Source organism: Mobula hypostoma, chromosome 12 (assembly GCF_963921235.1).
Source record: "Mobula hypostoma chromosome 12, sMobHyp1.1, whole genome shotgun sequence".
Lineage (NCBI taxonomy): Eukaryota > Metazoa > Chordata > Chondrichthyes > Myliobatiformes > Myliobatidae > Mobula > Mobula hypostoma.
This window is the reverse complement of record NC_086108.1, coordinates 35,242,335-35,264,925: the sequence shown is the minus strand read 5'-3', so window position 1 is coordinate 35,264,925 and position 22,591 is coordinate 35,242,335. Positions and strand designations below refer to the sequence as shown.

Here is a 22,591-nt window from a genome sequence, read left to right as displayed (position 1 = left end):
AGATGCGAATCAGCAGCTCTAACCAACTCGCCATGTGCTGTTACAAACACCAGGAGATAATTAACACAGACATAAGGGAAATTTGTCCTGGAAACTTCAAGTTTCAAATGAAAAAAAAATAGCTTAAGAGGCGTCCAGGAATGAAATCAAACAGAAAACAGAATGCTACAGGGAGGGGGATGGGAGGTGTGGGAATCCTATTTTAGCTTGGGAAGATAAACATGATCTACTTTGTATATTGGCTTGGTATCAGTATTCCCAGGCACAGAAGTTTGAACGCTTTCTGCCTTTTATGTGTGGATCACTGAGGATTCAAGGCAAGAGCAACACTTACAGCAGATAAGTTATCAATGTACTATTCTTTTCAACTTATTCATTTTAAAAATGCCTTTATTGGTCATCTCAGTCCAGCTGTGGTGATGAATACTGTGTATAGGCCTTCAAGACACATTATACTCCTTTTAGGGCATCGTGGTGTTACAGATGGTGGAAGTCTGAAGAAAAACTCTGATCTAAAGAACAGATTGTAAGCAGGAAAAGGATAGGAGATCAGTAATTCACATAAAAAAACAAGACATATGTAGTTTGGCAAGTCCAACTTCAGGGAACTCATCCCACAGTGATGAGACAAGGAGATGAATTTATCGAGATCTGAAAGACATTAGTACCAAATGGAAGGAGTAATACAAGAACTCTTCAAGCCTGGCTCTGTCTTTGCCACTTCTCAACAAAGGAAGACATGAATGGTGGTTACTTTCACCTTCAATATACCAAAATAATTTTTGTTCATTTAAGGGAAAGACTCAAACCCATCTCAAAAGTCAGAGACCATTGGACAAAAGTGATCACTGCCCTATTGTACACCTCCAAGACATGGGAAAACTACAGCAGGAACATCAATGCACCACAGAGATACTACCGACAGGATTCTTTAAATCTATTGGTAATTAATTGTGAATTTCAGGAAGGGGAAGTCGGGAGAAGACACACCAGTCTTCATTGAGTGTTCAGTGGTGGAAAGTGTTAGCAGTTTCAAGTGTCAGGGTGCGAACATCTTAGACGTTCAATCCAGGGCCCAACACATTGATGTAATGATGAAGAACATGCCAGTGACTATACTTTATTAGGAGTTTGAGGAGATTGGTTTGTCATCAAAGACTCTTGCAAATTTCTACAGCCGTGGCATAGAGAGCATTCTGACTGGTTGCAACACCACCTGGTATGGAGACTCCAAAACCCAGGGTCAAAAGAGACTTCAGGTGGTGGACTCAGACTGCTCGATCACAGATATAATCCTCCCCACCACTGAGGACATCTTCAAAGGCAGTGCTTTAAGAATGTGACAGTCATCATTAAGGGACCTCACCATCCAGGACATGTCCTCTTATCATTACTAACATCAGGTAGGAGGTTCAAGATCCTGAATACCCACACTTCATGTTTTAGAAACAGTTCCTTCCCCCGTCATCAGATTTCTGAACTGTCAGTAAACTCGTGAACATTACCTCTCTACTCCTCCTCCGCACATTTTTTACACCTTTTATTGTACCTCTAGTCATTTCTTGTGTCTTGCACTGTACTGCTGCCACAAAACAACAACCTTCATGACACATGTCAGTGATAATAAACCTGAAATTGATTCTGGGTCTGGAACTAATGTCATCGTGCTCTCCAAGGCCATCACCCCCAGCACCGAGGCCCTAATTACCCTCAAAGCAACTCACACAAACTGCAGGAAAAACTCAGCAGGTCAGGCAGCATCTGTGGAAAAGAGTAAACAGTCAGCATTCTGGGCCAGTCAAATGTTTGCTCTTTTCATGGATGCTGCCTGAGCTGCTGAGTTTCTCCAGCATTTTGTGTGTGTTGCTTTGAGTGTAATGAGCAGGCTGTCCCTCCAGCATTTTGTGTTTGTTGCTTTGGATTCCCAGCATCTACAGATTTCCTCATGTTCGGAATTACACTCAGTCAGCTTTGCTGGATTGCCCACATTATCCACGTGCCTGGCACCAGACTCCTAAAGCACATATCCTATTCCAAACTCGGCCATGGTAGCAGGTGTTGTGTAATGAACCAGATTCAATTCAGGAGCTGACGGTGAAGGAACCCCTGCAAGGAAGTGATCACAATATGATAGAATTTGCCTTGTAGTTTGAGAGGGAGTAGCTAAAATCAGAAGTATCAGTATTACAGTGGAGTAAAGGTGAATTACAGGGGCAATAGACAATAGACAATAGATGCAGGAGTAGGCCATTTAGCCCTTCGAGCCAGCACCGCCATTCACTGTGATCATGGCCGATCATCCACAATCAGCATCCAGTTCCTGCCTTCTCCCCATAACCTTTGATTCCGCTATTTTTAAGAGCTCTATCCATCTCTTTCTTGAAAACATCCAGAGACTTAGCCTCCAATGCATTCTGGGGCAGAGCATTCCACATATCCACCAATCTCTGGGTGAAAAAGTTTTTCCTTAACTCCATTCTAAATGGCCTACCGCTTATTTTTATACTGTGGCCTCTGGTTCTGGACTCACCCATCAGCGGGAACATGCTTCCTGCCTCCAGCTTGTCCAATCCTTTAATAATCTTATATATTTCAATCAGATGCCTTCTAATCCTTCTAAGTTCCAGTGTATACAAGCCCAGTCGCTCCAATCTTTCGACATATGACAGTTCCACCACCCCGGGAATTAACCTTGTGAACCTACGCTGCACTCCCTCAATAGCAACAATGTCCTTCCTCAAATTTGGAGACCAAAACTGTACACAATACTCCAGGGTCTCACCAGGGCCCTGTACAGCTGCAGAAGGAACTCTTTGCTCTTATACTCAATTCCCCTTGTTATGAAGGCCAGCATGCTATTACCTTTCTTCACTGCCTGCTGTACCTGCATGCTTGCTTTCAGTGACTGATGTACAAGAACACCTAGATCTCGTCGTACTTCCCCTTTTCCTAACTTGACTCCACTTAGATAATAATCTGCCTTCCTGTTCTTACCACCAAAGTGGATAACCTCACACTTATCCACTTAGACTGCATATGCCAAGCATCCGCCCACTCACCCAGCCTGTCCAAGTCACCCTGCATTCTCATAACATCCTCCTCACATTTCACACTGCCACCCAGCTTTGTGTCATTTGCAAATTTGCTAATGTTACTTTTAATCCCTTCATCTAAATCATTAATGTATATTGTAAACAGCTGCGGTCCCAGCACTGAACCCTGCGGTACCCCACTGGTCACCGCCTGCCATTCTGAACGGGACCCTTTAATCGCTACTCTTTGTTTCCTGTCAGCCAGCCAATTTTCAATCCATGTCAGTACTCTGCCCCCAATACCATGTGCCCTAATTTTGCCCACTAATCTCCTATGTGGGACTTTATCAAAGGCTTTCTGAAAGTCCAGGTACACTACATCTACTGGCTTTCCCTTGTCCATTTTCATAGTTACATCCTCAAAAAATTCCAGAAGATTAGTCAAGCATGATTTCCCCTTCATAAATCCATGCTGACTCAGACCTATCCTGTTACTGCCATCCAAATGTGTTGTAATTTCATCTTTTATAATTGACTCCAGCATCTTTCCCACCACTGACGTCAGGCTAACCGGTCTATAATTCCTTGTTTTCGCTCTCCCTCTTTTCTTGAAAAGTGGGACAACATTAGCCACCCTCCAATCCACAGGAACTGATCCTGAATCTATAGAACATTGGAAAATGATTCCCAATGCGTCCACAGTTTCTAAAGCCACCTCCTTAAGTACCCCGGGATGCAGACCATCAGGTCTTGGGGACTGATCAGCCTTCAGACCCAACGGTCTATCCAACACCATTTCCTGCCTAATATAAATTTCCTTCAGTTCATCCATTACCCTAGGTACTTTGGGCACTATTATATCCGGGAGACTGTTTGTGCCTTCCCTAGTGAAGGCAGATCGAAAGTACCTGTTCAACTCGTCTGCCATTTCCTTGTTCCCCATAATGAATTCACCCGCTTCTGTCTTCAAGGGCCCAATTTTGGTCTTAACTATTTTTTTCCTTTTCACATACCTAAAGAAGCTTTTACTATCCGCCTTTATATTATTGGCTAGTTTACCTTCATACCTCATTTTTTCTCCACGTATTACCTTTTTAGTTATCTTCTGTTGCTCTTTAAGAGTTTTCCAATCTTCCGGCTTCCCACTCATCTTTGCTATGTTATACTTCTTCTCTTTTATCTTTATACTGTTCTTTACTTCCCTTGTCAGCCACGGCCTCCCTTTACTTAGGATCTTTCTTCCTCTTTGGAATGAACTGATCCTGCACCTTCTGCATTATTCCCAGAAATACCGGCCAGTGTTGTTCCACTGTCATCCCTGCTAGGGTATTGTTCCATTGAACTTTGGCCAGCTCCTCCCTCATAGCTCCATAGTTCCCTTCGTTCAACTGTAATACTGACACTTCCGATTTTCCCTTCTCCCTCTCAATTTGTGGATTAAAACTTATCATATTGTGGTCACTACCTCCTAATGGCTCCTTTACCTCGAGGTCCCTGATCAAATCCGGTTCATTGCAAAACACTAAATCTAGAATTGCCTTCTCTCTGCTAGGCTCCAGTACAAGCTGTTCTAAGGATCCATCTCGGAGGCACTCCACAAACTCCCTTTCTTGGGGTCCAGTACCAACCTGATTCCTCCAGTCTACCTGCATGTTGAAATGCATGAGAAAGGAGCTGACCGATGTTGATTGGAAAGGGACACAAGCAAGGATGGTGGCAGAGCAGTAATGACTGGAGTTTCTGGGAGCAATTCAGAAGGTGTAGGATAGACTCATCCCAAAGAAGGAATATTCTAAAGGGAGGATAAAGGACCGTGGCTAACAAGGGAAGTCAAATACAGCATCAGAGCAAAAGGGAGGGCATATCATTTAGCAAAAATTAGTGGGAAGTTAGAGAATTGGAAAGCTTTTAAAAACCATCAGAAGGAAACTTAAAAAGCAACAGGGAGAGAACCGATGAAGTATGAAGGTAAGATGACCAACAATATAAAAGAGTAAGCCAAAAGTATTTTCAGACATATAAGGAGTAAAAGCGATGCAATAGTGGATATTGGACTGCTAGAAAATGACACTGTAGGACTAGGAATTGGGGACAAAGAAATGATGGACGGGTTTTATAAATATTTTGCATGAGTCTTCATGTGGAAGACACCAGCAGTAAGCCAGAAATTGGAGAGTGCCAGGGGGGCAGAAATGAGTGTAGTCACTATTTTTAAGGAGAAAGTGCTTAGGAAGCTGAAAGGCCTGAAGGTAAATATGTCTCCTGGAGCAGATGGACTACACCCCATTGCTCCGTGGTTGGCAAAATGTTGGAGTCCATTATAAAGGATGAGGTTTCAGAGTACTTGGAACCACATGATAAAATAAGTCAGTCAGCATGGTTTTCTTAAGGGGAAAACTTGCCTGGCAAATCCATTCTTTGAGGAAATAACTGGCAGGATAGACAAACAAATGTCAGTGAATGTTGTTTACTTGGATTTTCAGAAGGCCTTTGACAAGATGCCAAACATGAGGCATAAGAACCCGTGATATTACAGGAAATATATTAGCATGGGTAGAAGATTGGCTAACTAGCAGGAAGTAGAGAGTGGGAATAAAATGATCATTCTCTATTTGGCTGTCGGTGACTAGTGGTGGTGCTCAGGGGTTATTGTTGGGTCCACTACCTCACTTTTTTTTAATATACAGTATTTCTGTTTTTGCACATTTCTAAAAAATCTATTCAATATACATAATTGATTTACTTGTTTATTTATTATGTTTTATTTTATTTATTATTATTAATGTTTTTCTCTCTCTGCTAGATTACGTATTGCATTGAACTGCTGCTGCTAAGTTAACAAATTTCACGTCACGTGCCGGTGATAATAAACCTGATTCTGATTCTGATTCTACCTGTTATACTGTATGTTAGTGATATGGATGACAGAATTGATGTCTTTGTTGCCATGTTTGCAGTCAATCCAAATATAAGTGGAGTGGCAGGCAGTGTGCAGAAAATAGGGAGTCTGCAGAAAGTGCTGTACGTATTGGAGAATGGGCAAAGAAGTAGCAGCTGGAATATATTAAAGCAAGATTTATGATCATGCACTTTGGTAGAAAGAATAAAGGCATAGACTATTTTCTAAACAGGGAGAAAATTCAGAATCAGAAGTGCAAAGGGACTTGGGACTCCTTGGCCAAGGTTTCCTAAAGATTAACTTGCAAGTAAGTCAGTGGTAAGGAAAGCAAATGCAATGTTAGCATTTATTTCAAGAAGATTAGAATATAAAAGCAAGAATGAGACTTTATAAGGCATTGATCAGACCGCACTTGGAGTATTGTGAGCAGTTTTAGCTTCCTTTATCTGAGAAAGTATGTGCTAGCATTGGAGAGTGTCCAGAGGAGGTTCAGAAGAATGAATGGGTTAACATACAAGAAGCATTTGATGGCTCTAGGCCGGTACTCACTGGAGTTTAGAAGAACGTGGAGGGACCTCACTGAAATCTATCAAGTATTGAAAGGCCTAGACAGATTGGATATAAAGAGGACGCTCCTATAGTGGGGGATTCTAGGACCAGAGTGTACAGCCTCAGAATAGAAAGATGACCTTTTAGAACAGAGATGAGGAGGAATGTCTTTAGCCAGAGGGTGGTGAGTCTGTGGAATTCATTGCTATAGAATGTGTGGGCATGTGGCCAAGTGGTTAAGGCAGTGGACTAGCGACCTGAAGGTCGTGAGTTCAAGCACCAGCCGAGGGAATGTGTTGTGTCCTTGAGCAAGGCACTTAACCACACATTGCTCTGCAACGACACTGGTGCCAAGCTGTATGGGTCCTAATGCCCTTCCCTTGGACAACATCGGTGTCATGGAGAGGGGAGACTTGCAGCATGGGCAACTGCTAGTCTTCCATACAACCTTGCCCAGGCAAGTGAAGACTTTTCAGCCACAGACCCATGGTCTCGCAAGAGGAATGGAGGCCAAATCACTGGGTATATTTCAACATTCAAGATTCAAAATTCAAAATACTTTATTGTCATTCTAACCATACATCAGCTCTGCAGGGCAGAATGAGACAGTATTTCTCAGGAGCAGTGCAATCACAACACAACAAATGCAACACTAATTAATAAACATAACAATAAATAGTAAAACACAACAGCCACATGTCAGTTAAAATCAAGTTATAAGTGTCCAGTGCAAGTTAAAAGTGTCCAAAGCAGAGTCAGGTGGAGCAGCTATTTAGCAGTCTGACTGCCTGTGGGAGGAAGCTGTTTAGAAGCCTTGTGGTTTTAGTTTTGATGCTCCTGTAACGTTTGCCTGATGGCAGAAGAACAAACAGTTCATGGAGAGGGTGTGAGGGGTCTTTAATGATGTACCTTGTCTTCTGGAGGCATCGACTCTGAAGGAAGTCTTGGACAGAAGGTAGAGAGACCCCAATAACCTTCTCTGCTCCCCTAACTACCCTCTGCAAGGCTTTTTTGTCGACAGCACTGCAGCTGGAGTACCATGTTGTGATGCAAAAGGTCAGCACACTCTCAACCACGCCTCTGTAGAATGTAGTTAAGATGTTAGTGGGGAGTGATGCTTGTTTAAGCTTCCTCAGAAAGTGCAATCTCTGCTGGGCCCACTTCACAATCCCAGTGGTGTTCCTGGAACAGGTGAGATTGTCCGAGATCTGCACCCCAAGGAACTTGATGTTTTCCACTCTCTCCACTGATGCTGAGGGGTGTGTGCTCAGGCTGAGATCGACGATTATCTCCTTGATTTTGGTGACATTAAGCATCAAGTTGTTATCCCTGCACCAGCTCTCTAGGTGTTTGACCTCCTCCCTGTACATTGTTTCATCATTTTTGCTGATGAGCCCCACCACTGTGGTATCATCTGCAAATTTAATGATCAGGTTCTCCTTGTCATGTGTTAGCAGTGTAAACAGCAATGGGCTAAGCACACAGCCTTGTGGGGATCCAGTGCTCAGTGTGATGGAGTCAGAGATGTTCCTGCCAATACGGACTGACTGTGGTCTCTCTGTCAAGAAATCTAGAATCCAAAATCAAGAATTTAAAGCTGTGATTGATAGGTTCTTGATTAAATACGAGGGCAAAGTTACAGGGAGAAGGCAGGAGAATAGAGTTGAGAGGGATAATAAACCAGTTATGATGGAATGGTGGAGCAGACTTGATGGGCTGAATGGCCTAATTTTGCTCCTGTTTCTGGTGGTTTTGTTGTAATTTAACAGTAATTTTTATGTCTTGGACTGTACTGTCACCACAAAACAACGAATTTCATGATATATGTCAGTGATTTTAAAAAACAGTGATCCTGATTTGAACTAATATTATAATCCTCTCCCAAGCCATCACCCCCAACAATGAGGCCCTAATAACACTCAGCCAATTTCGATGGGGTGACCACAGTGCTCACACATCTGACATCAAACTCCCAAACCAGCCATCCTATTCCAAGCTCTGCCAGGATAACTGATTGCCAGATCATGAGATCATAAGATATACGAGCATAAATAGGCCATTCGGCCCATCAAGTCTGCTCCTCCATTCAATCGTGGGCTGATCCAATTCTTCTGGTCACCCCCACTCCCCTGCCTTCTCCCCATACCCTTTGATGCCCTGGTTAATCAATATCCTATCTATCTCTGCCTTAAAATACACCCAATGACTTGGCCTCCACAGCCACTCAGGGCAACAAATTCCACAGATTTACCACCCTCTGACTAAAGTAATTTCTCTGCATCTCTGTGCTAAATGGATGTCCTTCAATCCTGAAGTCGTGCCCTCTTGTTCTGGACTCCTCTACCATGGGAAATAACATTGCCATATCTATTCTGTTCAGGCCTTTTAACATTCAGAACATTTCTATAAGATCTCCCCTCATTCTTCTGAACTCCAGGGAATACAACCCAAGAGCTGCCAGATGTTCCATATACGGTAACCCTTTCATTCCTGGAATCATTCTTGTGAATCTTACCTGAACTCTCTCCAGTTTCAGTATATCCTTTCTAAAATAAGGAGCTCAAAACTGCACACAATATTCCATATGTGATTTCATGAGTGCCTTATAGAGCCTCAACATCACATCCCTACTCTTATATTCTATACCTCTAGAAATGAATGCCAGCATTGCATTTGCCTTCTTCCCCACCGACTCAACCTGGAGGTTATCCTTTTGGGTATCTTGCACAAGGACTCCCAAGTCCCTTTGCAACTCTGTATTCTGAATACTCTCCCCATCTAAATAACAGCCTGCCCATTTATTTCTTCCACCAAAGTGCGTGACCATACACTTTTCAACATTGTATTTCATTTGCCACTTCTTTGCCCATTCCCCTAAACTGTCTAAGTCTCTCTGCAGGCTCTCTGTTTCCTCAACACTACCCACTCCTCCAACTATCTTTGTATCATCGGCAAATTTAGCCACAAATCCATTACTCTCATAGTCCAAATCATTGACATACATCGTAAAAAGCAGTGGTCCCAACACCGACCCCTATGGAACTCAGCCAGAATAGGATCCCTTTATTCCCACTCTCTGTTTTCTGCCAATCAGCCAATGCTCCACCCACGCTAGTAACTCCCCTGTAATTCCATGGGATCTTATCTTGCCAAGCAGCCTCCTGTGCAGCACCTTTCAAAGACCTTCTGAAAATCCAGGTACACCACATCTACTGTATCTCTTTTGTCTACCCTGCTTGTAATTTCCTCAAAAAAATTGCAGTACGTTTGTCAGGCAGGATTTTCCTTTCAGGAAACCATGCTGGCTTCAGCCTATCTTGTCATGTGCCTCCAGTAGGGTTGCCAACTGTCCCACATTAGCCGGGACATCCCATATATTGGGCTAAATTGGTTTGTCCCATACGAGACTGCCCTTGTCCCATATTTCCCTCGCTAAGGTAGAGCATTCCTATGAAACCTTTCATGCCGAAATGGCATAAAGCAAAGAAGCAATTACCATTAATTTATATGGGAAAAATTTCTGAGCGTTCCCAGACCCAAAAAATAACCTATCAAATCATACCAAATAACACATAAAACCTAAAATAACACTAACATATAGTAAAAGCAGGAATGATATGGTAAATACACAGCCTATATAAAGTAGAAATAATGTACAGTGTAGTTTCACTGAACAGAATCGCCAAAACCGATTTGTAGAAAAAAAATCGGCACGTACACACATGCGCACATCATGTATGTGCACGTCACACATGCGCACACAGGTGCCCGCGCAAGGCTTCATGGTCATGGTAGCCTTTCTCAGGGTGAACACAAGTGTCCCGTATTTGACTGCTACTTTTGTCCCTTATTTGCCAGTGATAAAGTTGGCAAACCTAGCCTCCAGGTACTCCATAATCTCATTCCTAACAATCGATTCCAGCAACTTCCCAACCACTGAAGTCAGGCTAACAGGTCAATAGTTTCCTTTCTGCTGCCTCCCACCCTTCTTAAATAGTAGAGTAACGTTTGCAATTTTTCAATCATCCGGTACAATACTGGAATCTACCGATTCTTGAAAGATGATTGTTAATGCCTCCACAATCTCTCCAGCTACTTCCTTCAGAACCCGAGGGTGCATTCCATCAGGTCCAGGAGATTTATCCACCCACAGACCATTAAACTTCCTGAGCACCTTCTCAGTCGTAATTTTCACTGCACATACTTCACTTCCCTGACACCCTTGAGTGTCCTGTATACTGCAGTTGCCTTCAACTGTGAAGACTGATGCAAAATACGCACTCAGTTCCTCTGCCATCTCTGCGACTTTCATTACAATTTCTGCAGCGTCATTTTCTATTGGTCCTATATCTTCACTCAACTCTCTTTTACCCTTTATATACTAAAAAAAAGCCTTTAATATCTTCTTTGATATTAGTCGCCAGCTTCTTTTCATAATTCATCTGATGTAAAAGGAAAGCACATTCAAGGATTCTTGAAAGTCCCTTTGAAAACTGTTACATCTTCACTGACTTGTGGGAACCATGGCTCACGACTTCACAAACTGGGCAAGCACTTTCAGATTGACATTGACAACCTTGAGTCTTTCATTGAAAGCATAGGGAAGTCCAGTGCAGTTGGCAACAGGAGAAGTCCACCTTACAAACTATTCATCTGCTCACTGTGTCAGAAATCTACTGCTCCACAATGAGCCCACCAAACAGTTCCGACCACACAGAATTGCAAAATAAACTAACTACCCTCAATGTGGAGGGATGAGCTCAGAGAGATATCTGAAACTATTTAAATAACGTGAGGCATTCCATGACTATATCCAGACCAAGCTCTCCTGCTTATAATTCATTTGTAATTGTCCAATAACTAACTTAAGCAGTAAGATCATAAAACATAAAAACTGCAGCTTAAAGGCAATTTGAGTGAGAAAGTACAGGCATGCTAGCAGTTATTTTTGGGCATATCAAATGTTTTTGTTTCAATTCACTAGCTCAGCTGTTGAACATTGAGACTGGTCTTATCTGAGACATCGAGTGCATAATGTCAGTTTGTTTTTTTCAGACCTGGAGTTTTACTCAGAGCAGAACACTCTCTAATGAATAAAGCAGAGTGGAATCCTCGCTAATGAATTCAGCAGAGTTGTAATGATCATATTTGTCCTTATTATTGAATTATTATTGTTTAATGGGAATCAGTTAAACATGGAACATTCATTATATTAACTGGTTTTGACCTTTGCATCCTGTTGTAGTTCGGCCTACCTTTTTTTTCTCAGCAACAGCTGTGGGAAAACATGCTCACTTTGAACTTCTGGTCTGGTTTTCTTTCTGCAATGGATTACAAGGTCATGAACCTGGAGATCAAATCAAATGGCATTTATCATTAGTCTTGGAATCTTTGTCAGGGCCCATGAATTATCCAGTCTTTGATAAAAGCAAGTGAGCCCAGACAATTGATTACATAATGAAGACTGGAAAATTGTGTAACAGTTTTCAAAGGGACCTTGGAGCATCCTTGGATGTGCTTCCCTTTACTATCAGGTATTCTGTAACCATGGCAGAACTAGAAATAGGATTCCTGCTTTTGGGAGTCTGGTGCCAGGTATGTGAGTAACATGGTCAATCTATCGAAGACGACCGACCTCAAGTGCTGGGGGCGATGGTCTGGAAGAGCATGCTAATGTTAGTTCAGAATCAGAAGCAGATTCACTATCACTGACGTGTGTTGTGGAAGCAGTTGTATGAATCAGCCTACTGTCCCTGACAGGGTCACTGTCTCACAGTGCACAGGTTCTCCAGACAAGGCTCCTTTTAGGGGAACTTAGACTAAGTTATCTCAACAGCAACATTCATCTTCCTAAATCAAAACTAGACCAGAATCCCAGCGCGATTAGTCCCTTCCTCATCTTTCATGATTCTGCCTGTCTCAATAATTTCTATTCTCTGTGTTGGCCCAGTATCCCCACCACCTCTTCTATGTCATTTGCAAGCCCATCCTTCCAAAGCTTCTCTCCTGCCTGCCCAGTAGGCAGTTCACATCAAAGGCAAATTGGAAATGGAGCCACTCTTAACAATAGGAAAACCTGCACCAGATACAGCTGCTGGCAACCTTATGCTAGGGGGATGTAAAAGATCCCATGATTTTAATAGATGAGTCAACAGTGTTCTTAGAGTCTCCTGACTTATTTTTCGGCCCTTACATCGGAGGTATTTTTCTGATCATTATTTTATTTTTGCTTTTTGTCAGGCTTGCAATTTAGCTGCTGGGTTTCTGACATTAGGGCAGAGGCTTTGTTTTAGGAACTCAGGTAGTCTGATATTCAGAAATCTACTTCAACCCCCTTTCAACTCACCAGGGCCCAGTTTCTCATGCTCCCTTTAAATGTACTACATTTCCCAGAAGAGTTATTACATTATTGTGAAAATGTGGAATAAAAAAACCTGTGTCAATAAAATAAAATTTGCATCTAATAATCCTGAAAATCTGCTATCTAGTACTATTGAATTCTCTACTGATCCAGATTATCGGAATTTCATTTCAATGTGTCTCAAAGCTGTGGAAAACACCACATAAGTGAGAGCAATGAAGGAACTCAACAGGTCAGGCAGCATCAATGAAGGGAAATGGACAAGAACTTTCATCTAGACCAGGGGTTTCCAAACTGGGGTCCGTGGACCCACTCGGTTAATGGTAGGGGTCCATGGCATGAAAAAGATTGGGAATCTGTGATCTAGACTGACTAGTAAAGCAGATGAAGGGCTTTGACCTCCATAATTATCCCTACTCCTACAACAACTCTGTTAGTCCTTGAGCTTCCTAAATAAGCCAATGGTTAATTCAAACATAGGTGAAAAAAGCACCTGCAGAGATGTTCCTCAAGTGAGATCATAATAATGAGAGTAAGACTGAAAATGCAGGATGTTCTCAGGTGTTTGGGCACCAGCAGTGCAGTTAATACTTTGGGCTCATGACCTTTGGTCAAGTCCGTAAATGGTACTGTAGGCAGTAACTTCACTGCAAGTGCAGGGCACGGAAGGGAAGGGAAAGGAGGAGTCAACACATGAGAATATATAAAAAAACGTGAACAGGAAAGGTTATTTAGCTCAGCAAGACTATTTTGCTATTTAATGAGATCACGGTTGATGCGTGACTAAAATCCCCATGTTGCAATTTTTGTAAATCAAAATTATAAAACTCTAAGATTCAAAAATTCAAAGTACATTTATTATCAAATATGTATGCAGTATACGACCCTAAGATTCGTCTACCCACAGACAGCCACAAAACAAAGAAAACCATGGAACCCATTCAAACAAAAACATCAACGCCCCCACCCCGTGTAAAAAATAAACAAATAGCAACAAATGAGCAAAAAACACAAAATCTAAAACACAAAATTGAAAGAATCCAGGCAGCTCAGTTCAGCTCAGAGTTTGTAATCTGCAGACCGCCGCCTGATTTAAAGTCGTCCGAAATAACAACAGAGAAAGGAGAAGCAAGAGAAAATCTGCGGGTGCTGGAAATCCGAGCAACACACACACAAAATGCTGGAGGAACTCAGCAGGGCAGGCAGCATCTATAGAAAAAGGTACAGTCGATGTTTCGGGCCAAAACCCTTCCGCAGGATTGCCAAAGTGTCTCGTCCTGAAACGTTGATTGTACTCTTTTCCATAGCTGCTGATTAGCCTACTGAGTTCCTCCAGCATTTTGTGTGTGTTACAGAGAAAGGAGAGATCAGAATGCAGAGGCACATCATTACGTGAACTACAAAGTCCAATCCACAAATTGCATTGATTAAACCTTGCCTGAGACCCAAAAGTCCAGCATTATCCTCCGAGAGCCTCGAGCGAGAGAGAGAGAGACCATACAAATACAGAGACCTTCCTTTGGGAATAGCAAATGAGAGAGAGAGAGACCGTCACATGCAGACACCTTCTTCTGGCAACAACGAGTGAGAGGCTGCTAGATGGTGCTAAACACCCACTTGCTTCGATGGTTTCACTCTTCCTCGGCATTTTGATCAGCAAGATCAGCAAGAAATGGAGTCGATCATGGGTTTGTGCCCCATTTCTAGACTCTTTGGCACCCTTCACCCGAAACCTAATCAAACTCCTCTGGAGACAGTAAAACGCCAGATCACTCAATAGGCCCGACAACACACCACCAAAACATAGGCCACAGGCTCCAACCATAGTAGAACCACATTTGGAAGAAAAAGATGTACGAGAAGTGAAAGAAGTAGTTTTGCCAACTGTCTGAAGGATGTTGCCTTTGGTTGCATTTTTTGCTTGGTTGCATTTCTTCCTTTGATCCTGAGATTACAATACCTACATCAGACTGCTGTTTATTGACTATGGTTTAGCGTTCAACACAATCATACCCTCATACCCATACCTTCTAATCAACAAGCTCCAAAACCTGGGCCTCTATGCCTCCCTCTGCAAAAGGATCCTTGACTTTCTCACCAGGGGACCACAGTGTGTGCGAATTGGAAGTAACATCTTCTCCTTGCCAACAACAAACACTGGTGTCCCTTAAGCACGCGTGCTTATCTCACTGCATTGTGGATCATCGACTGCTTACTAGCGTGGTCAAACAAGAATTTGGGGTGTTTGTGATATAAATCCCTGATACATTCTGGCCTTGAGGCACAAAGGCTGGTGATTTGTCACCATTTTGGGTCATTTTCTACACCAACTCTGATATTTTAATTAGCTTTATTCATGGATTCCAAGATACTTTGGACACCATTATTTCTAACCAATGTCCTGACTAGATACAGTAAAGTACGTTTGTATATTTCCCAAAGTTTTTCTCATTTCTACCATCTTTGTAGCCCAGTAATTCCATCATACACTTCATGATATCTCATCCTTGTGCCATCAGCAAACTTGTATATGTGTCTTTCTATCCCTTGTCCAAGTCACTTATAAATAATATAAATCACAACAGCCTCAAGATATAAGTGTGGAGTACCACTAAACCCATCCAGTTAGACTACCTGTCTGCTAACCTACTGTCTTCTGTTGCCCCGCCAGTTTCTTAGCAAAAGTTTGCTTTCAGTTCCACAATTGAAGGTAGCACTGTTCTGCTGCCTCAACTCTCCAGATGACCCATGACCAATCGTGATCTTCTGAATGGAGCTTGTATGTTTTTCCTGTGACGGTATGGGTGTCCTCTGGGTACTCCGGTTTCTTTCTAAATCTCAAAGATGCCTGGGTTAATAGGTTAATTAATTGTACTGGTCAGTGGCAGAATTTAAGGAGGTTAATGGGAGGTTGAAAGCACAGGATAATGTCGGAGGGTGTTTGATAGATAACACAGATTCGGCGTTCTGTTGCTGCGTGACTGCGATATAAAATTTGAATGAGATTTAACAGTCTCTTATTCAGAGCTCCACGTAAGTCACAGCCATGGAAATTCCCTGGTCTGCTGGTCTTGTCGTATCTTTCAAGAAACCTTAATCACCTGCCCTTTACCTCCCAAGGGCTGACAGGACTTCTTCATTGTTCTTACTCCCCTCCCCTTTACCCTGTCGCCATATTTCATCAAGCACATTTGTCTCTGATTTTCTTGTCGTTCTGCTACTGTTTATGTCCCTCTGCCTGGTCTGCTGAACTTTGACAGCATTCCCGGTTTTAAATTCTCAGACTTCCAGTCTCCAAGGTATTTCGTATATACTGTAATACTGGGATTTGACTATATATTTCTTAGAAAACATAAATGTTATTTTTGTATTAAAGCAGAACGTTCAACTCCCTGAAATAATTCTTTGTTCAGGAAATAATAGTGCAAACGTCTAATAATAACAGCAGAAATAAGAATGAAAATCCCCTTCGTTTTTATTTAGTGTTCGTTTACTATACATTTCATAGATTTATAACACATTCTGGGCAATTATGCAAAAGTGTCTATTTCTATACAAGACAATTCCTCAGAAAGCTGCAACTGCCTGCCAGCATGTAAAGAATGTGCATACTTCCAACAAAAGAACCTTTCACTGCATTTCTCAGCAGGAGTCAGGGCTTTTATCTACAAATTCCAAAAGCTTAAAAGAAATGCTTTTTGCATAACCATTTCAATTCTGGTTTCCTTTATCTCTCAGCTGCATGTCAAACTACCTTAGTATATGCAAAAAAAATCCTCCCTTCTTCCTCCCTTCTTCCTTCCTCTCCCCCTCCTCCCACACCAGATAAATTTTGTATGTACATTCAGGCTCTGAAAGCATTACTGTCTCGAGTAAGGATACAGAAGGAGCTTGGTATAGGCTGTGCCCTCAGAGATTACCAGAAGCCAACAATAGCTCTAGCTTGTTAGGATGCAGGACTGGTATTCAGACCATTTCCCCCAGTGAGACTTCAGCAGAGACAGAGCGACAAATCTGGCTCCACACAAGCTGATGTACCAAGAGGTGCCTGAAAGCTTCATTCAAAGCATTCCTGCTCCATTGCAGGCTACCAACTGCAAGAAAAGCCATTTCAGAGCCTCATTTACGTTGTTTACAAGTGCCAGAAAGGTAAGGCGTCTGCATTGTTAATTGTCTTGTGGTGTGTAAGCTTGAACTGAAATACTAGGTTTACATCAAAAATATTTTTTAAACAGTACAAATAAGGCAACAAAACATTGTAATTTTTGATTGCTCCTGCTTCACCTTGATCTCCGAGTGCAATTTTTATTTGTTTTTTTACATCTAACATGGATGAATGCTGGAATGCTGATTTTACTCTTCTCCTAGCCTGTCGATTTATGTGCAGGCCGTACTGGATAAATATTAACATTTAGCAAATTAAATGGACTTTTCTGGGTATGCCGAGCATAAAAATAGCTTTAAAAATCCAAATATTCGGTTAATAACTGAATGCTTACATTTTTTTACACAATTCCTGAGAGAGAGAAAAAAATTGTTCAAGCCTTGTATGGTTTTCTATCAAATCTTTAAAACCAAATAGCAATGTAACTAATGGCTGCTGGAATACAAGCTGCTTCACCAAGTTTCAGAAGGTGCAAGGATTATGCCAGCACTGAATGGCAAAAAAAAATACCCCAGAGTTATTTAAGCTTCCTACTGGGCTTCTGTAACAGCAAGAATTCACTCTACAGTGAGAAACACAGCATCAGATCACCAAACATAAGCCTCTAGAAAGGCAGCACTTGTCAGTAAACAGCCGGACAATTCATATAAAATGTCCTCACTGGTGAGCCAAGAGCAAACGTAGCTCACTGTGTGCCAGGGCTTAGTACGCAGTGCCCAGAATTGACCACGTCCATGACCACTGAAGTGCAGGTGACACGGTGGCACAGTCGGTCGAGCCAGTCCATCAGCCCCAGTTCAATCCTGACTTCCAGTGCTGGCCGTGCGGAGTCTGCAGGTTCTCCCTGGAATCATGTAGGTTTCCCGCTGATGCCCTTGGGTGCGCAGGTTGGTTGGTTAATTTGCCACTAAGTTGCCGCTGCATTGCAGGTAAGCGGTAGAGAGGTGGAGAGGTCTGCGATGATGGGAATGTAAAACTGGATTAGTGTAAATCGATGCTAGACAGTCAGTGGTGGGCCAAAGGTTGTGTTTCTGTGCTGTCTGGCTCCTTGACTGAATGACCCTAGCAGCAAGCGTCCCCTTCGCTCAATTTTAACCAGGCATGTTACACACAGCTATTTGTAACTGTGCTTTTCCACATATGTGGTGTCTATAAAATACATAGTTCCTAGAATGTGAGATGTTAACAAGCCCTGAAGTGTGTTTTTATTAAGTCCTTTCGACACACAGTTTCTGTGGAGAAGTGGAGACTGTGAAGTTAACTTGCAGAGAGCAAATTCCCAGAACTGCAATGAAGTAAGATGGCCAGTTTATTCTGTTGGTTTATTTATTGTGCAAATGTAGGCTAACTCACGGGAGGAACTCCTGTTCTTTTTTAAATGATACAGAGCTTTAGAGGGCTATGAGCCAAACACAGATAAATGGGACAAGTGTAGAGGGGCATCATGGGTGAGTTGGGCTGAATGGCCTGGCTTCACACAGCTTTTCTCTCTGACTCAAGATATCATTGGATCTACTGGATCATCTGGTAGCTTGGTTTAATATCACTCATGGGGGAGTATGCCTTGGGTCAAGACTGATACCCCGAAGGTGGAAATATGTAAAAATATTCATCCTTTCAAACAGCAGTGAATCTGGAGACACATCAAGAGTCCTGATGCAGAGTCTCAATCTGAGATGTTGACCATCCCTTTGCCTCCACCGATATTCTTTTAACCACTTGGTTCTTCTAGGAGCTTATTTTTTAATTAGAACCAGTAAAGCTGGGCTTGTGACCCCAGGCCCACAACCCTGTCGAGCTTGGACGTCTCAGCCTTGCTACAGACTCAGTAAGGGTCTTGTTCTGCTGCTGGATGCCAGGTGGACACCGGTTATGGGGTCCAGTCCTGCACTCCTTTTGGGAAACTGCCTCCCTAATCTGGTGCCAAGCAACTGTATGGCCTTATTTAAGGAGGCAAATTAGCTAACTTCAGTTTACTGTTTTTGGTTTGAGGACTGTTTTTACAAGCTTTATTTATATGTTTCAAGAAATGAAAATGTACAAATTTAACCATTGATAGAATAAATGTACTTCTGAGGAACAGACCATTTGGCCCACGATGCCTGTGCTGACCATACCAATTTAAACTGCACATGATTCATATCCTTGCATTGCCTTTAATTTACTTCAGTCTTAATTGGCCAAAGCAATTAAAAATCATTGGAAGTCCCTCCAGTCTCTCACAGTCGGCAAAGCTAGTGGCAAGGCTTTGCCAGCTGTGAAAGCCATCAGCAGCATTACGGAGCAGGGCTTCCTCTGTTCCGTGGGAGCCTCTGTCGCCACACTGGTTACTCTGTGGAGCCAGGGGATTCTGAGGTCCGGGTAGCTGGGTCACGGTCACCCTGCTCTGGGTCCAAGTGTGTACTGTCTTAGAAGGATTGTGAATAACGACTACAAACCGGGGAGATGGGAAGTGGGCTGTAAATTCTGCTCCATTTACTTCCAATCCATCCGCCTCCCAAATAAAGAAGATTTAACAATTCAAAGCTACTTCATGGTTGAAGTATCATTACTGTCCAAAGGTAATTTGCACTTACAGACAGTCCTTTAGCAGACTGTCTGGACTGGAATAAATCTCCTTGATGCAGCCCTAGGCACTTTATCCTTCTTAGGCCCAGCCTGCTCAGAAGGAAAACAAATAGCTGAATGATGGTCTATATTACTGCTCAGACAGCCGCACAGCATTTATCCTGCAGCATTTACAGAACCTTTTCGACCCAACTCTAATTGCTATCAGTGCAGTTGGTCTACTGCCTTCCCAATATGCTCACTTGAAGCAAAACAAAATAGAGAAGCTTTCATTATCCTGAATGCAACACCCAAAATATAATGGAGGAAATCAGCAAGTTAGACAACATCTGTCATTATGACTGTCTAATTCAGCAAGTTAGACAGTCATTATCATTATCCTTTCGGCAACACACATAAAATAAAGGAGGAACTCAGCCTGTTAGACAGCTTCTTTGATAGGCATAGATGTTGCCTGAGTTGCTGAGCTCCCCCACCATTTTGTGAGTGTCGCCCCAGATTTCCGTCATCTGAAGGATCTCTTGTGTCTTTGGTTTTATGACTACACAAATAGTGACTGAAGACTTCTTAAACCTGAGGGTTTTACTGGCTATCTAAACTTTCAATGTGTGTCACCACAAGTCGGAAAGTTCTGCAAACTTGGAGGCGTATGATTTTTCATGAAAATCATTGAGTAGGGTTATCACACAAATGCAAATGATAAGTGGAGGAATTTCTTAATTATTAATATCACAATGACTGTTTGTCTATGAAGGCTCTCAGTCAACCAGGTCATTGTATATCAAGCATTAGTAAATCAAGGAAACAGTACTTGCTGTGTTGTCCAGAAGATGTTTCACCACTCATCAGAGAGGCTTCTTCAGTTCTGATCCATGGTGGGTGGTTTTCCAGCTTGTGAACTCTGTGAGTTGTTGAAAGGTATAGGAATCTTATGAGGTAATGAGAGCGTCTTTACTCTTATCTTTGTATGAATGGGGATAGAGATGTTCAGACTGCTTTGTAAGTAGCTGATAGGTGATGTCATACCCCACCCCCTCTGTTCAGGGATGGGGTTTCCAGTTTGACAAAGATGGTTTTTTAGACCCCTCTTTCAAACCACCTGTCCTCCCTGTCCAAAATGTGCACATCAAAGGAAGGTTCCTTGTTCTTTAGGTGTAGATATACAGCCAAGTCTTGACCTGAAGTGTTAGCCCTCCTATGTTGGGCCATCCGTTTGTGAAGTCGTTGTTTTGTCTCGCCAATATATAGATCTGTGCATCAAAGCGACATCAAAGATCCACAATGACTATTGTTTCTTTCTGATAATATGCATATCAAAAGTGGTGGATATCACAATTCACAGTGCAATCAATCTGTCGTCCTCAACGTTAGCAACTAATTTGAATGTTCCAGAACCTGCTGAGACACCATCATTGGTTGAGAGAAAACTAACTCTCACCTTTGGACTGAAATGCTGAGGGTCATCAAGACTGGTAAGTGGACCAAGTGCAACATCACTTCTATGAGCTAGTGGATGTCATCTAATGATAGCTTTGCTAACAACATTGCCACTACACAAAATGCTTACCTCTCTATTCTAGTTCCTCCTTAAAGTCAGACTTTAAAATATGCCTTCCTGAGCATATTTTCACTCCTCTGACCTAATATGGTTGTGATGGTCTTTACTCTAATGTTCCCGTGAAGCACTGTATAAAGTGCTTTGAAAATGGCTTGCTTTGCTGTTGTTGTCTTAGCCACTCACTCAGACTTCTATATAAGTGATATTCCAGTGAGAATAAACTCAGCCTATCCAATTCCTCTTTGTAAGTACAGCTCTTCTTACCACACAACAGCCTGGGAGCAAATCTCTTCAGAAACCTTTCTAATGCTACCAGATCTTTCCTGTTATTTGGCGCCCAGAACTCCTCACGATACACTAAGTGCATCCTACCTGGTATTTTGTACATCTGCAACACAACATCCCATCTCTTATACTCAAACTTCAGCCTCTGAAGGGAAACTCGCCAAAGCCTTCTTCACCATCCACTTAGTTATGTTGCCTCGCTCAGGGAGCTATGTACCAAGTCCATCTGTACATCAACTAACCTGAAGACCCTAGCATTTACTCTATATATCATGTTAATATTTGATATTCAGAATGCTTTAACTCAAAATTGTCTGGATTAAATTTCATCTGCCACCATTCCACCCAATTTTCCAACTGATTGGTATCGCTTTGTATCCTTTCAAACTCTTCTTTCTATTTACTCCTCCAAAAATTTTTGTTTCGTCAACAAACATACTGATCAGTTCACCTGCATTCGTATCCAAGTATCTGGTCCCAGCATTAACCCTGTGGTACACCATCTAGTTACTGATCTCCAGTAAGAAAAATATCCCTTGATCACTATGCTCTGCCTCTTATTACTGAGCCAGTTTTGAATCCAGTGTTCTGACACATTTTGCGTCCTAATCTTCTGGATTGAGACTTTGCAGACCTGTACGTGGGACTCTGCCAAAAGCCTTTCTAAAGTCCACATAAACCACATTTACTGTATTATCATCAATTTTCAAAAACTCTATCAGATTTGTGAGACAGGCTTTGCCTTGCACAAAACCCCATTGACTCCTAATCAGTTTCTGCATTTTCATAAACAAAAACCTTTTTCTTAGAATTTGCTTCCAATAATTTTCTTAGTATTGATGCAAAGCTCACTCCTTGTAATGTCCTGGTTTATCCCTTTTTTGAATAGGGGAACAATATGAGCTTTCCTCACATGTGTTGAACAAAGCTCTGTGAGAGACCCAGCAATCTCCTCAACTGCTTAACCTAGTGTCCTTTGATAGGTCACATCAGACCCTGGGGATTTACACACCTTCCACCTTAATGTTTACCAATATCTCTCAACACTTCATCCTTCCTGACATGAGTTGATGAGTTTGTGCGGAGAGTGAAAAAAAAGGATTAACGCAGGATTATTGTAAATGGGTCCACACAGGAGATGGGCTGAAGGGCCTGTTTTCCTGCTGTATCAATT

At 42.2% G+C, this 22,591-nt stretch overlaps 1 protein-coding gene across 4 annotated transcripts in view; it reads left to right on the top strand.

Moving 5' to 3' along the window:
- Positions 1-16,552: 16,552 nt before the first annotated feature.
- Positions 16,553-22,591, top strand: part of LOC134354699 (regulator of G-protein signaling 8-like) — a 49,824-nt gene continuing 43,785 nt past the window's right edge. The window contains exons 1-2 of one of the 4 annotated variants that reach the window (XM_063063839.1): positions 16,873-16,990; positions 20,967-21,046. Coding sequence is in view for 1 of the 4 variants with exons in the window: in XM_063063838.1 (XP_062919908.1) it covers positions 16,874-16,990 (117 nt within the window). In the remaining 3 variants the exon portion in view is untranslated. Of the gene's footprint in view, positions 16,991-20,966; positions 21,047-22,591 lie in introns of all 4 variants that reach the window. The other 3 variants (XM_063063841.1, XM_063063838.1, XM_063063840.1) reach the window with 3 other exon arrangements.